The sequence below is a fragment of the Myxine glutinosa genome, unplaced genomic scaffold (assembly GCF_964187855.1).
Source record: "Myxine glutinosa unplaced genomic scaffold, kmMyxGlut1.1 SCAFFOLD_1013, whole genome shotgun sequence".
Lineage (NCBI taxonomy): Eukaryota > Metazoa > Chordata > Myxini > Myxiniformes > Myxinidae > Myxine > Myxine glutinosa.
The window spans coordinates 1-15,794 of record NW_027617108.1 but is presented as its reverse complement, the minus strand read 5'-3'; the positions used below and the strand labels follow the sequence as shown (position 1 = coordinate 15,794).

The following is a 15,794-nucleotide window of genomic DNA, read 5'->3' as shown; positions in this document are numbered from 1 at the left end:
CCAATCTCCCAATGTTGAAGAATCACTTAAAAAATTAAATGACTCATAACCGAATCCATATTCAGATCTTCACCAAAATCCAATCGAATCGTCCTTGTCACACACACACACACACACACACACACACACACACACACACACACACACACACACACACACACACACACACACACACACACACACACACACACACACACACACACACACACACACACACACACACACACACACACACACACACAACCCGTTCACCAAGTTTTGTCCAAATCCATCCACAAATTTGAGATATTTTGTTCACAAATGGACAAACAGCGAGACAGATAGGGGTTAAAACATAACCTCCATCCACCTTTGGTGGCGTCGGTAAAAAGGATCTTTTCCATGTACTTTTATTTTGCTTCAAGAAATATTATTAGATATAATTTTGTGTGCTCCTCCCATGTCCTCATAAAGGTTTCCTGGTGTGGTAGAATAATAAATCTTACCCTTTGAACTGCTACATGAAGCCCTCATTCCCACTTCTTCTTTGACACCAGAAAGAGGCTTTAAAAACATTAATCTTTGTGATTGAGCAGACACAAATTTTTGTTCTAAGTAAATCGACTATTAGCTTTCCAAAGATAATACAATTTGTATTACCCAACGACTGCAGAAATCCTTTAGAATGAAGTATGACACATGCACACACAAATACCTCTTGGTAATAGATTTGTTCATCAACCAAAAGATGAATTGTTTATAAAACACTAGATCTAAAAGGGCAGGAAGTCACAACTGGTGCCCATTGTAAAGCTCGATGTTTGCTGAGAAACTATGCACAGTCACAATGTTCAAAATAAAAACTTTTATTATTAACGAATACGTCAGGAAGAGACGAGGAGATATGTGAAAGAAATGAGATGGAACACCATTTTTTATCATGAATATACATTTTTGAGGGTAAAACACGGGCTTGCAGATCTTTATCCGCTGCGGACAGCAAACAGCCCGGCCTGCACAAATACAGTGGTGAGAAAGTGTGAACCCTTTAGAATTTTCTGTATTTCTGCATAAATTTGACCTAAAATGTGATCAGATCTTTATCCATGTCCTAATAATAGATAGAGAACCCGATTAAAGAAATAGCTCACAAAGAAAATCTACTTTTTAATTTATTTATTGAGCAAAATAATGCAACATTCAATTTCTCTGCTGGAAAACGTACGTGAACCTCGACATTAATTAGCTCAATAAAAGGGGTTAATTAGCTCAACTCCTGATGATGGGAGTGTCGTTGAAGCTGAAGGGAAAGGTGTATGCTGCATGTGTGAGAAGTGTTATGATTTATGGGAGCGAGACATGGGTAATGAACGTAGAGCAGCAAGGAAGGTTGGAAAGGGTGGAAATGCGAATGGTTCGGTGGATGTGTGGAGTATCGTTGAGAGAGAGGAAGACAAATGATGAATTGCGAAAGATGATGGGAATAGAGCCTGTGAAGAGAAACAGATTGCGATGGTTTGATCATGTGTTGAGGAAAGATGAAAGTGACTGGTTGAGAAGAGTGATGGAAATGAATGTAGAAGGAAGTAGAGGACAGGGAAGACCGAGAAAGACTTGGCTAAAGATGGTGGAAGAAGAAATGCGTGCAAGGGGGTTAACAAGGAGAGATGCAGAAAATAGGGCAAAATGGAGAAGATTGTCATGGGGACCGCAAGGCTAACCCCCGCTCTTGTAGGGAAAATGGCCTTTAAAATGCACGTTGTTGTTGTTGTTGTTGTACCTTCGGGGGTGGAGGCAGAATAACTTTCTTTGTCACCATCAGAGTCTGGTCTTCGCCACACGGGTTTGTGGAAGTGTGTCATGCCCCGATTAAAAGGGATTTATAAGGACCTCAGAAAAAGAGTTGTCGATGCTCATCGGGTCTGGAAAGAGTTACAAAACCATTTCTAAAGATGTTGGGTTCCACCAATCCACTGTCAGGTAGATAGTGTAGAAATGGAGAAAATTCAACACCATGGTTACTCTTTCCAGGAGCGGCCGTCCAACGAACATCACTCCAAGAGCAAGGCGTACAATAATCCAGGTCACAAAGAACCCCAGGGTAACGTCTTCGGATCTCCAGGCCTCTCTAGCATTGGCTCATGTCAGTGGTCATGAGTCCACCATCAGGAAAACACTAAACAAGAATGGTGTGCATGGGGAGATACCAAGGAGGAAACAACTGCTCGACAAGGAGAACATTGCCGCCCGTCTCAAGTTTGTCAAAGACCACCTGGATGATCCAGCAGGCTATTGGAAGAATGTTCTGTGATCCGATGAGTCAAAAGTGGGTATTTTTTGCATTAAATAAGAAACGTTACATTTGGTGAAAACCAAACACCGCATTCCAACATAAGAACCTCATCCCAACTGTGAAGCGTGGTGATGTTGGGAGTATCATGGCTTGGGGCTGCCTTGCTGCATAAGGACCTGGCCGGCTTGCCATCGTTTATGGAAACATGAATTCCGGATTGGACCAGTAAATTATACAGGAGAATGTCAGGGCATCCGTCAATTAGCTGAAGCTCAACAAAGTGGGTCATGCAGCAAGACAATTATCCTAAACACACAAGTGAATCTACAACAAAATGGCTGAAGCAGAATAAATTTTGTGTTGTGGAATGGCCTAGTCAAAGTCCAGACCTTAACCCAATTGAATGTTGTGGCAGAACTGGAAGTGAGCATTTCATGCAGGAAAACCCACAAATATCTCGGAGTTTAAGCAGTTCTGTAAGGAGGAATGGACCAACATTCCTCCAAGCCGATGTGCAGCACTGATCAAGAGTTACAGGAAACATTTAGTTATTGTTGCTCTCGAGGGTGCCACCAGTCACTGAAAGTGAAGGTTCACATAATTTTTTTTCGACCAATAAATTGAACGTTGCATCATTTTGTTCAATAAATAAATTTAAAAGTATTTTTTGTGTGGTATTTGTTTAATCAGGTTCTCTATCTATTATTAGGACTTAGATAAAGATCTAATCACTTTTTAGGTCACATTTTGCAGAAATACAGAAGATTCTAAAAAGGTTCACAAACTTTTTCTCACCCCTATTTCTGACAGCATGACTTGAGGGGTGGAGGTAAGGGACCTCAAGCATAACTACTCAAGCTCAGGTCTAAATGACCTTCCCCTGCTATATCCTTAAAGTCGGGGCAAAAGTAAATAATCTCAAACCCATTAAACCATCATTAAATCATTGTGAGCCTGGTGTTGGCTTAGCGGTTAGGGTGCTGGCCTGGGATGCTAGGATCCTGGGTTTGAATCCCGGTTGATCGCTGAATTAACACCTGGGGGTTGACTCAGCCCGTCATCCTTCTGAGGTCGGCAAATTGAGAACCAGTGCACTGGTAATTCCCTGTGTCGCAAGAGGCGACTAACAGGGTTGGCGGCAGGAAGGGCATCCGGCCATAAAACATTGCTTCAAAAGGGGACCATGGTGCCCAAAAAAGGCCAACCCCTGCTCTGCGGGGGAAAATGGCCTCTAAAGGTGGTTCCATTCAATCGTTCTGCCGTGTCCATTGCTCCAGAAAGGACAGTAGTGGCAAAGTTAGCAAACAGGCGTCTACGCCAAAACTGTGTTCACCGGGTTGTCTGCCAATACACACTTTATTACAGACTATATGTACAAGTGATGCAACCCCCGCAGTCTTCACCATAAGAAGGGTGCTCGTTCTCGGAGCAAACGGACGCCGAAACGTGTCCACTCCCGTTGATGGATCCACAGCTCCTGGGTGGTGTCAAGGCAAGCAAGTACAGCTCCACCCTTCCAGACAGTCTGTCGTGGATCCATGTCCTGTCCGTGGTGGATTGGTACACATCAGTTTTTGCATCCCCAACATACCCATGTAACGTGTATTACAATGGTAATCCATCGGTACTACGAGTATTCCAAAACCTTCATTGTTGAGAACAACCTCAACAATTCTTCAACATTATAAACTCCTCAAATGGCCTATAAACAACAACAGTACTCTCCGGAAGCATTGGCATTTTACAAGCAAACATTGATAATTAAATTGAAGAGTAAACCTTCCATTCGTTTTGTATAAATCAACTTGATGTAGAATTATGACGGGAATTTAATTTCCACCCGGACTTTACAACCACAGTCGCTCCACCCTTTGTGTGGATCCCACCGCATGCTTTTTGCACCAGCAGAATACGGACTGCCTCACCAAGAAATCCCCACTATACTGTGCAGCCATTTTGACTGTAAATCTCGAAGCTTTCCGTTATAGTTTGCCAAAAATTCCACTATTAGTCTGCTCAACACACTTCATTGTTTCGCTTTATGCCTTCTTGATTCTCAGCACAAGCACTAAAGCTGGAAACAACTGACTTGGGCTGTTAGATTAAAAACACCACTGACATTAAAAGCCCCAGAATTCTGAGCTGCACACCTTACTCTACCGTTTGAAAATAAAACTCCACATCAAATTCAAACCTTCTTTGGACAATATTGCGATAAAATCGTTTTTGTATTGTTGCCCGTGTTGCATTTGTTACTTCCGCCACTGAAGGTGGATGTAGGTTGTGTTTTTTCCACTGTTTGTCTGTCTGTGAGCAGGATATCTCAAAAAGTAATGGACAAATACAGATTAAATTTGGTGTACAGGTTGGGTTTCAAGGAGGTATCATTTAGATTTTGGTGAGGATCTGGATCCAGACACAATATATATTTTTAATGGGGTAGCCCGTAAAGCAATGCCATCTGGAACAGCGTTTGCCTGTCCATCCAGTGCATGCATGTTTGTCCCTCCCAATGTCCACCAATCAGAACTGAGGATCTGGTCACATGATGGGGACAGCATTTATTAACCATTACAGTTGCATGTTTTACTAAAAGGAAATATAATAACCTTCTGTGGAACGTTTTGGGGTCCGAGTGGGTGTTGTAAGGTAGGTAGGAGGTTTCAGAAATTCCTCAATACAATGATGATATTTAAATGCGATCGGCATGGACCTTGCTCCTGAATCTGAAAGTGAACAGATGACGGTTCGCTGGTTTAATAATATCTCAATAGAATCGTGATTCAACATTATATTTTTATACACATGGTGCTTATAAAGTCTATCTATTTCAGAGAAAAAAAAACGGGTCACTAAATAGATAGTGACTTTATAAACACCATAGTATTAATTAGTGATTGGAATGATGAATGATGCTGTTTGGAATGAAAATATTGTCGTGTGGATGGCTCTCAGTTAAGACAGAGCGTCCACGGATGGAATCGAGCTTACTTCAAGGCGTTTCCAATTGATGGCGGATCATACGCGAGACGAAATGAAGAATGCCGCTTACCTTCACGGTCCGATGTCTTCAACCTGAAAATCAATAACTCAACCAAAACGGATATAAGATGAACAAAAGGAAAATTTATTAACGGAACCCGATAACAAAGGACGCGACGATAACTAAATCTTAGATTGGGATCCCACTCACAGACTTCAAATACGCACAATGGAAGGATGAATCAAAGGAACCGTTGTTTGCGCGTTTGTGCTTATATGTCTGGATGTGGTGTCCGTCAGGAATCGTCTGGTTGTGCAGCTCCGTCGTCCAACGCGGCTCCGGTTGGCGCGAAGCAGGCCTCCGTCCGCCTCGTCCGCGCGCTGCTAGGCCCCAAACCACCCGCTCGCCCCGGTCTCGTCTGCTCCAGCGGCAATCCTCGCTCGTACGTGGATGCCAGGGAGTCGAATCGATGGCGCTCCAACGTTGCTCCAACGTCTGTCGTCAAGCAGGCAAATTCGCGGATGGCAAAGGAAGAAAGGTCCAAACAGAGCGAAAGGCAAGGGCAGAAGGGAGGTCCGAGAAGGGCAGAAGCCAAAGCGAGAAGGGCAAAATGCCGGCAAGCCAGTGGTTTTATCGCTTGGCGCCCGACGTCAGCTCTCTCCCTCGAACAACCAGTGCCTCGTTTACACCTCACCTTTTCGCGCCTTCTTACGTCACTGGCGCCTCTCCTCCAACCAGTGCGTATCTTGTTGGTAGTTCGTTCGCGCTCTCCGCACTGATTGGCCGAGCGTCTTTTATATCACGTCATCGTGTGGCACGTTCTGCATCCTCCCTACTCTCCAATCGGTGCTCCGGTTGTTGCTCGCCCCTCCCCCTCCTGTCAACCACAAGCCTCCCTGGGCGTGTCTCTCAGCCCGCCTGGTCAATGTTTGATCGCCATGGTGTACCACTGTGCGGCCGCTTGCTGTCGGTCTTTTCGGTCAGTCATTGTGATGGCGGGGGAATTAATTACTGTGGTGCACTAATGGATCTAGCTAATGTATGTGATGTGCTGCCATACACGACAAAGGGATGATCACCAGGTCTGACACACAGGGGAATTAGCTTAATCCCTCGTCTACCTATCACCGGATCATCGTCGTATGATCACAGGTACACACTTGATCCGACAAACCGGGCTAACAGGACTTATTACATCAAGATTGTTCTAACTCGACAGACAAAGCATGATACCTATTCAGATCTACCTAAATCTATATATGCCAACCCAACCGACATAACAATATAGAGATATTGAGTTTAAAGCGGCATTAGGAAATGACGTAAGGGTTTCCATCCGTGACATTCATGGATTCCCCATTTGCAGTTTCACCATTGACTGAATATGGCAAAATTCAGACTGGGTACGTTTTTTTTTTGTCCAAGTCCTTCACGAACCCGCTGTCAATGACTGACGTTCGACTGAAGGTGGCACAGGAATGTGGAATTTATTGGTTCATCATTTGCCATTCGCCAGTTTTTTCTTTTTTTTAACCCGAGTCACTCACGGACCGGCTGTCCATCGATGCCTGAAATCAATTTTTTTTTTTTATACTTGCTTTATTTGCTAACTGCTAACTGATATCCACACCCAGGTCATACCACCCTCTTCAACTAAAGTATCAAAGAAGCCCGGCTATGCCATTGATAGACAATCGGTCTTGTTGTGATTACTCACCATTGGGAGATCAGGCCAAAAACGATATATATCACAATATCTCAAAAAATTGTGGACGGATTCGGACAAAACTAGGTGCATGAGTTGGGTAAGTGGCAAGAACAAGCCGATTAGATTTTAGTTCAGGTCCAGATCCAGATCAGACCGATCAGTGGATACAAAACAAACTGTTCAGCATGGTGGAGGCTCTCTACCAAGTGCCGTTCTAGTTACCTCTGCCACCAAAGGTGGATGGAGGTTATGTTTTCACCCCTGTCTGTCTGTTTGTCTGTGAATAAGATATCTCAAAAAGATGTGGACGGATTCGGACGAAATTTGGCAGGGGGGTAGCATATGTGAATATATGACAAGGACAAAATGATTAGATTTTGGTGAAGATCCAGATTTGGATCCGGCTAGTATAATTTTTTAAGTGATTCTTCACCATGGGGAGATGGGGCCAAAAACTATACATAGCAGGATATCTCAAAAAGTTGTGGACGGATTTGGACAAAACTGGGTGGACAGGTTGGGTGTGCGACAAGGACACATAGAATCGATTTTGGTGAAGATCTGAATATGGATTCGGATATGTTATTTTTTTTTTTTTAGTGATTCTTCACCATTGAGTGATGGGGTTAAAACAAACATAAAGCAGGATATCTAAAAAAGGTTACGGACGGATTTGCACGAAATTTTGTGGGCAGGTTGCGTGTGTGACAAGGAAGAATTGATTCAATTTTAGTGAAGATCCAGATTTGGATCCGGCTAGTATAATTTTTAAATGATTCTTCACCATTGGGAGACAGGGCCAAATTTAACGATACATAGCAAGATATCTCAAAAAGCTGAGGACGGATGATTTTGATTAATCGTGATTCTGTATTGTGATTTTCTGGTCTACTCTGGGATACAAAACGTAAACTGTTCACCTGGCGCGGCGAAGGTATGCTCTCTACTGATTGCTGTTCTAGTTTCTGATGCGAACAGGACTTAGGATCCACGTCCAAATCCCATTTGTTGTGTCTTTCTGTTCGTTGCTTTGTAAAGTCTCTGTGATTCGCCTAAAAGTGCATTCAAGTCACCGTCAATCCAAGTTGTTCCTTGGTAAATCAGAGATACTCACAATCGACAAAGATGCCAGCATCATATTAATTTCTCCATGATTCAATGGAATGCAAAGCTCTCAAAATTATTGCAATCTCCCCTGGTGAGGTCGAAGCACAAGGTCTGTTGCACTCATCGCAGGCAAGTCTGTTTTCTACCTTCCATTCTCTAACGTTGTTTCTTGTGTCCTTTGACTCCAAGATACACATGTTCTTCCAGTGACCCCCTTCTGGATAAGCTTCGAAAATCCCAGGCTGACTGTACACCTCAACTCTTTTATTAGTCCCCTACCGGTGTACACTGGAGGGGACTATAGGTTTGCACTCCGTCCCTCCGTCCGTCCGTCACGCAAAGAACAGTTTTCCGGACTTTTTTTCTAAACTCTTAATGCTAATGATTTCAAACTTGGTACATGGTTTCCTCATGATAAGTTTCAGATTAAGTTCGAACTTCACGACGTTTCGATCATTTTTGACAAAGTTATGGCACTTTGAACTTTGCTAATTTCCCCAACAGTTTTCCGGACGACAGACTGCCGGTAGGGGGACATGTATTGCAGCGCAATACTCAGAATGCTTGTTCCTCACTTCTCCCGTCCATGGAAATGCCTTCCAGAGGTTGCTCCGTCTCACTGTTCCGTTCAGGACTTGTGCACCTCCATCTCTTCTCCCCAATTCTCACCTTGATGTTTTTTACCCCCATTAATCTTTATTAACCCAACCATCTTGTTAGTTTCAGTGTTTCCTCCCCTCCTCCCTCTTTTCCTGTTCATTCATTCCCTTAACGTTTGTCATACTGTCACGTTCTACCTTGCTCTTCCAAAGGTCTCACTCCTCCAAAGAAAAATAAATAAATAAAAGAAGTCTACCAACATCCTTGTCCTGCGTGCGATTAAAGTACCAACCCCTTTATGAGCCTTGCATTCATGTATCAAATTCAAGGTGTCCGCATCATGTGACTTTTGTATAAAAATGGGACGATGGGGAAGAATGTTTGGGATGACCCTCAGATAAAACGTGAGACAGAGCCACCACCCTGACAATGTGGGAATTACATGCAACAGGATCACACAAATGTTCAACTCTATTTCCGCATGAAAATCCATCTCGTCAAAAAGAATTGACACTCTGTGTCCGTAATAATCTTAAATAGGGTCCGTAAATGCAGGCAAGCATTCAATACAGGGTTATGTACAGCCCCGTGTTATACAGCACAGTCAAGTACAGAAACTGCAGGAATTTAAAAAAAACAACTTTACCTTTATCAATTCGATCAAGTGTATGACATCAAATAAATTCACCTTTGGCTTGGTGATCACATCCAGCGTGTCAATAAGCCTGCGGAAGGAGGGCGGCATTTTATTGAGAATCCGGTACTGGAGGAACTGCTGTGCACCAGGGAAAAGAAGACCACCACCGACCACCAGGATCGTGCTGTACATCTTCTTCTTGGTCTCCTCTGAGACTACAATGGTGCACACGGATTCAGCAACTCAGGTGAGTGTGCATAACTCTAGGATATCATACGAGGCCTAAATAAGGCTCCAAAATGAATGTCAATTTACATAAACTTGTGCTATCATGATAGACACATACTGAATACAACTCAACCCACTATCCAATTTGGTACAAACAGGACAGGGCAGGGCCAGCCTCAGGTGACGTTTCCCTCGTGATCCACAAGCTTTATCAAGCAAAGAGAACCAGCGAGCTCATGCATACATTTTTATAGACCAGCAGCAACCAACCCACTTCCATCGCATGCGGAAGCTTGGAACCCTTATTTTGGTGTTTACAAATGTAGACCATTTTATATCCACGAGTTATTAACGCTGTGTGGGGATCCAGCAGAAAGCCCAACGCACTGTGTTCCGAAGCACTTAACGTGCGGTTCTATATTTCAAAGTCATCCAGCGCTTGATGACTCAATTTTTGTCAGAACTCAGCCTCTCAGGTATGGAACCTATCTACAGCTCTCCACCCCTACTCTCCGTTGCAGCTCACCACCATTCCACATAATCTTCCATTCTTCCCAATGATGTACCCAAGATGTCCCAATGATGTCTCCCAAGAGCCCTCTCCCACGTTTTCTCTCTGGTCCCTTATGCATGTACACCCAACTTCCACGTATTCCCACCACCATTCCTTTTCTGTTGACTCCCCTTAAAATATTTAATAGAATCCTCAATCAGGGATGTGTTATTCAACCACTTTTGCTTTGTGGAAGGTGTTCTACCATTTTGAATGTGACCACATGTTATAGTTCTACCACAACAACAATCTGCAATAAACAATGATGGGTCTCTTGCTAAACTGGACAGAGTTCGGTCACTTACCACAACACTCAATGCTGTGCAGAATGGCCTTGTCAATCCCCAGAGCTTTGCCCTCAAACTGCGGGGAGGAGAGCTTGCGCGAAACCACGGAGGGTGCGGTTTCATCGTGTTCGCCATGAGGTAGTGACACATCCGCAGAGCCATGCGCCGGGGCCTCGCCGTACGATCCGGAAAGGCTCGGTCGCTCGGTTGCCTCTGGTCCTCCCGTCTCAGTGTCCAGAGCCGCATGCTTGGCCTGGGCTCGCCGCTCGGCCACCGCCTTGGCTGCCTTCATGAGCAAGTCAAAATAGATACAAAAACCCAAATTAAATTACACCTCCTCACCATTGGGTGACACTTTCAGCTATTACATTTACAGCTATTACAAATTGAAGATTTTTCAAGTATATTGGTCAGTTGCGTTTGTTATTACTTGGCAAAAAAAAAGTTTTTGACAAGTATGTTGATCACTCCGGTTTGTGTGTGTGTTTCTCTGTCTGCTCACTTATACTTGCCTACAGGTCACAATTTGAAACCTATCCTTACAAAACTTCAACAAATGATAGTTTGTGGTCCAACAAAATCCTGTATATTTTTGAGGTTATAAGGTCAAAAGGTCAACATAGGCCAAAGGTGAAGCACCTTTCTTCAAATTTCTAAAATCCTCAATTTTCATCTGATTGACTTGAAATTTGAATAGGATTTACATATCAGCTAATTGAATTCAACCAACTATTTTTGAGGTCAACATAGGTCACAAGGTCAACATAGGCCAAAAGGTCAACACAGGCCAAATTTCTGTAATCCTCAATTTTCATCTGATTAACTTAATTTGAAGATTATTTGGATATCAGGTCACATAATTCAACCACCAATTATTTGTGAGGTCAAAAGGATGCTCGACCGAGCGCCATTCTACTTTGTTCTCTTTTGCCAAGTCTTGCTCGATGAGTGATTTTTCATTCTGTCTGTTTGTTACTTGCAAAATCGAAGATTTTTCAAGTATATTGGTTGGTCTTGTGCGTTATTCTGTCTGTCACCACCCAATGCACCGTGAGCTGTATGTCAGTCGCCTATAGGTCACAATTTTCAACCGATCTTCATGAAACTTCACCAAGTTGTAGAGGTTGTCACAACTGAGAAGCCTATTGATTGAGGTCAAAGGTCATCTGGAGGTCAAATTTCTAAAATCGCCATTTTTAATCCAATCGACTCAAAATTGAACAGTATTTGTATATAGAGTCACTAAATTGGAAAACACTTTTTTTTAGGTCAAAAGGTCTAAGGTCAACTCAAGGTGAAATTTCTAAAATAATCAATTTTTATCTGAAAAACCGTCAATTTTCATCCGATTGACTTGAAAATAGAATAGCATTTGCATATTGCCTCACTGAATTGGAAAAGCAACTATTTGAGGTCAAAGGTCAACTCTAGGTCAAACTTCTAAAATCATCAATTTTCATCTAAAAATCATCAATTTTCATCCTATTGACCCGAGCTTTGATCAAGATCATCAATTTTGATCTTGATGAAATGGACAATTTGCTGGATCAATTGCAACCGGGGGGGGGGGGGGGGGTAGATTTTGCAAGTATCATGCTCTGTATGACGTCTTCTTGTTGGTTTGTCTGTCTGTCACTCACCTACAGGTCAGCATTCTGAACCGATTGTCATGACACCTCACCAAGTTGTAGAGGTCATCACAATTGAGAAGCCTATTGATTGAGGTCAAAGGTCACCTGAAGGTGAAATTTCTAAAATTGTCATTTTTCATCCAATGGACTTGAACATTGAGCAGCATTTGTATATTGTCACTAAATTGGTAAACCAACTATTTGAGGTCAAAATGTCAAAGGTCAACACAAGGTCAAACTTCCAAAATCATCAATTTTCATCTGAAAAACTGTCAATTTGCATCCGATTGACTTGAAAATTTAACAGCATTTTCATAGTGCCTCACTGAATTGGGAAACCAACTATTTTTTAAGGTCGAAAGTCAACTCAAGGTCAAACTTTTAAAGTCATCAATTTTCATCCTATCAACTTGAAAATTAAACAGCAATTGCATAGTGTATCGCTGATTTGGGAAGCCAACTATTTAAAGTCAAAAGGTCAACTCAATGTCAAACTTCTAAAATCATGAATTTTCATCTGAAACATAGGGGCAATACCCCCGGCACTCACCTGGTAGAATAAACAGTATACTGCACTGACTAAAGGCATTTTAAACCAATTTCAATGCTTGCTAGATGGAAGAAAGCATGTAGCATGTAGAATCATACTAACATAACCAAAAGGCTTCAAGCAATCAAACAAGCAAACAAAAAAATATCTATTTTGGGGGGCCCCTATGTTTTTAATGCCGTGAACAAACTTTGGTACATCACGGGTGGTGAAGGTTGTGGTCAGGTTTCATCGAAATAGTGTGTGTAGTTTCAGAGGAAAGAGGAAATTCCTATTTTGGGGGGTCAAACCTGGACCCACTCTGACCCCGGTAAGCCCCCTTAGACCTCGATTTTTGCTAATTCCGTGAACAAACTTGACACAACACAACAAATATAATTTGTGCCAAATTTGGTCTCAATACATCAGCCGTTTCGGAGAAGTTTCAAGTGTTCACGGATGGACAGACTGATGCGCCATCGCCTAAGCTCCCCTGAACTTCGTTCCAGGTGAGCTAAAAATCATCAATTTTAATCTGATTGAACCGAGCTTTGATTAAGATCGTCAATTTTTTAATCTTAATGAAATTGGCAATTTGATGTATCCATGGCAATCTTTTGGGGGGGGGGGGGGGGGAGGGTGTATTTTGCAAGTATCGTGCTCTGCATGACATCGTGTTTATTTTCTTTTCCCCAATGGCTGGAGCCAGATCTAGCAAAAGAGCACCATTTCAGAATCATTGGAATCTCCCGCGATGAAGCAAACTCCAAGGGCCTTTCACTCACTCACCGCAGGCTGGTAGGTGGTCTTTCTGTCTTCTACAGACTCCTATCCGACCTAGCTCCCCCAGCTCTACCTGTGCTCTGTCCCGCAAATATTCCTACATGTCGCACAAGATCTGCCTGCAACCCTCTTATGGTGAAACTGCCAAAATCAAGACTCTCTGCTCACCTTCACTCCTTCATTCCTCTTTACTCCCACCTCTGGAACAACAAACTCCCTCACTCTCTTCAATCCCACTCCTCCCTCCAGGTCTTTAAAACATCTCTTCACCACCATCCCTTATCTTCCCCCATCCAAAACCTTGATCTCTTCTACCCCGGTTAATTCACCCCAAGATCCACTTTTTATGAAATACCGACTTCTTTCCTGGAAGTTCTAGCAGTGTCAATGTGTTTTATACCCCCCACTCCCCTTGCCATGCCTACTCCCCCCAAGCCCTCTCCCTCCCACAGATCTTCCGATGTCCCTGTTCTCTGCTGTTGTACTTGTGTGCTTCCCTCTCTCTCCCCATCTTGTTTCCCGCTCCCTTTATTGTATGTTTTGTGTGTTCGTTTGTTTTTTTGTGATTCAAGTTAGCTCTTACACGACCTTCGATGTTGTATACAAAAAAAAAAAAAAAAAAAAAAAAACCTTGGTATATGAATATGTAGAGAATGGGGGAATATGTAACGAGAGGAAATATAAAGCAAGGTAGAAGGAAAGAACAACAAAGATAAAGATGCTTCCCCACCTACCCCTCAACCCCCTACAATCCATCTCAAACAACAAGCGAAATTATACATTGCATTCATTTTCACTTTCATAGGTCGCACAGATTACCTGCTCCTGCTTGCTCTGTGTAGCCATGAGGTAATGTTCATCATGAGGATCTTCTGGGTCTCCCTGCGATCTTTGCTGTAAAAGGGTCATTCTCTGTCCGACTATGCCGAACGACGCAGGATAGAAGAAAGCCATCGGTGCCTGAAATAAGATGTACTTCATCAACATCCAAATGAATCAAACAGGTGTGTATGCACCATGCACATACTAAGATCTCGAGCGGGGTCTCCTTTTAAAGGCCATATGGTGAGGGAGCTCCTCAAATCACCAAAACATAGCAACCTTTTACTTTTACCATACCAAATGGTAAACCAGGGAATTTGATCACTTCCTGTTTGTGCATAAGTCAGACACCGATAACAGAGACGAACCAGGCCGTGTGAACCAACCTGCAACTTCTCGTCTCCCAGTTTAAGTCGGTATAGCAAAGGTAGAGAATCCGGGAGCCTGAGCTTGAATTCATGGTCCTGAATCCCAGATATGTCCTACTTGAGGAAAGAACGATCAAAATGGTCACTGACAAGGAAAAAGGTTAATGTTGTGATATTTATAGTGATTGTGTTAACGCGAGACAGCAAAACACAATGCGGTTGCTGCAATTGTCTACTGTCGACAGTATGCCATCAGTATATGTTGTTGCACACCTGATGTAAATGACAGAAGCTTTCTTTAAGTTGCTGGAGCAGGAGGCCATGATGGCGATTTCCAAGTTGGCATTTGGTGAAAGGGAAACCCGAGCGTTCCATCAGCCAGTAGAAACATCGTGTCACATCCGCTCCTCCGTATTCCAACCACAGCCTGCCACCGCATGTCCAACCACCACACACAACCACTCTCATTCACTTTGCGACCTGTACACCATTATTAGAGAAATTAGAAGAGTAAATGCAATTTGAATGAGAAGCACGAGGTGCTAAGGTCCATGGTTCGAGCAAGCGTGGTGCACTGCGGATGCCTTCCACAAAAGCATCCCATGGCAGCTTGCCTACCGAGTGTTGCGGTGTGAAATCCCGTCCTCCACACAGCACACACTCATCTTCTGATCGCCGATATCCACCACACAGGCGCAGCTGAGCCCACAGCCAAACGTGGCGCACACCGATTCCTGCTGGACTATCACACCTGTGTGAGAGTCGAGAGTCGATAATTGGACACAAAGCACAATACAAAAGCTAATGCCAATAACTTCTTTGAGACCAGATTATTGATATTAGTGTGTGATCATCAACACGATGGAATGCATGTCTTCCTGAATGCTTGTGTTAATCTATGTCGGCAGGCAAGTTCAATAATGGATATTTATCAACTGAAAGTCGAAAGAATTGTGTTAACCAACATTGGGAAGTGAGGTGTGTATTTATTTACTAGCAGAAGTACCCAGCATTGCCGGGCAGGGGAGGGGAGGGAAGGGGGAAGGGGAGAGGAGGGGAACAGAGGGGAGGAGAGGGGGGAGGGGAGGAGGGAGGGGGGAAGGGAGAGGGAGGGGGTGGGGGGAAGGGAGAGGGAGGGGGAGGGGAGGGCAGAAGGAAGGGGTAGGGCGGAAAGGAAGGGGTAGGGGGGAAAGGGGAGTGGGGAAGGGGAGAGGGTAGGGTGGAGGGAGAAGGGGGGTAAGGGTAGGGGGAGGGGGAGGGGGGAAAGGGAGGGGGAGCGGAGGGAG

The 15,794-nt window shown here is 43.6% G+C and overlaps 1 protein-coding gene across 1 annotated transcript; it reads right to left on the bottom strand.

The window, feature by feature from the left end:
• Window positions 1–829: 829 nt before the first annotated feature.
• On the bottom strand, window positions 830–15,259 carry ACTR8 (actin related protein 8; the record flags this gene model as incomplete). Its single annotated transcript, XM_078769046.1, is given in 7 exon segments — window positions 830–3,815; window positions 9,359–9,522; window positions 10,394–10,661; window positions 14,138–14,278; window positions 14,527–14,622; window positions 14,782–14,935; window positions 15,127–15,259. Coding segments are annotated over 7 exon segments (1,100 nt in total), but the record flags the coding sequence as incomplete, so codon positions are not given.
• Between the last annotated feature and the right edge of the window lie 535 nt (window positions 15,260–15,794).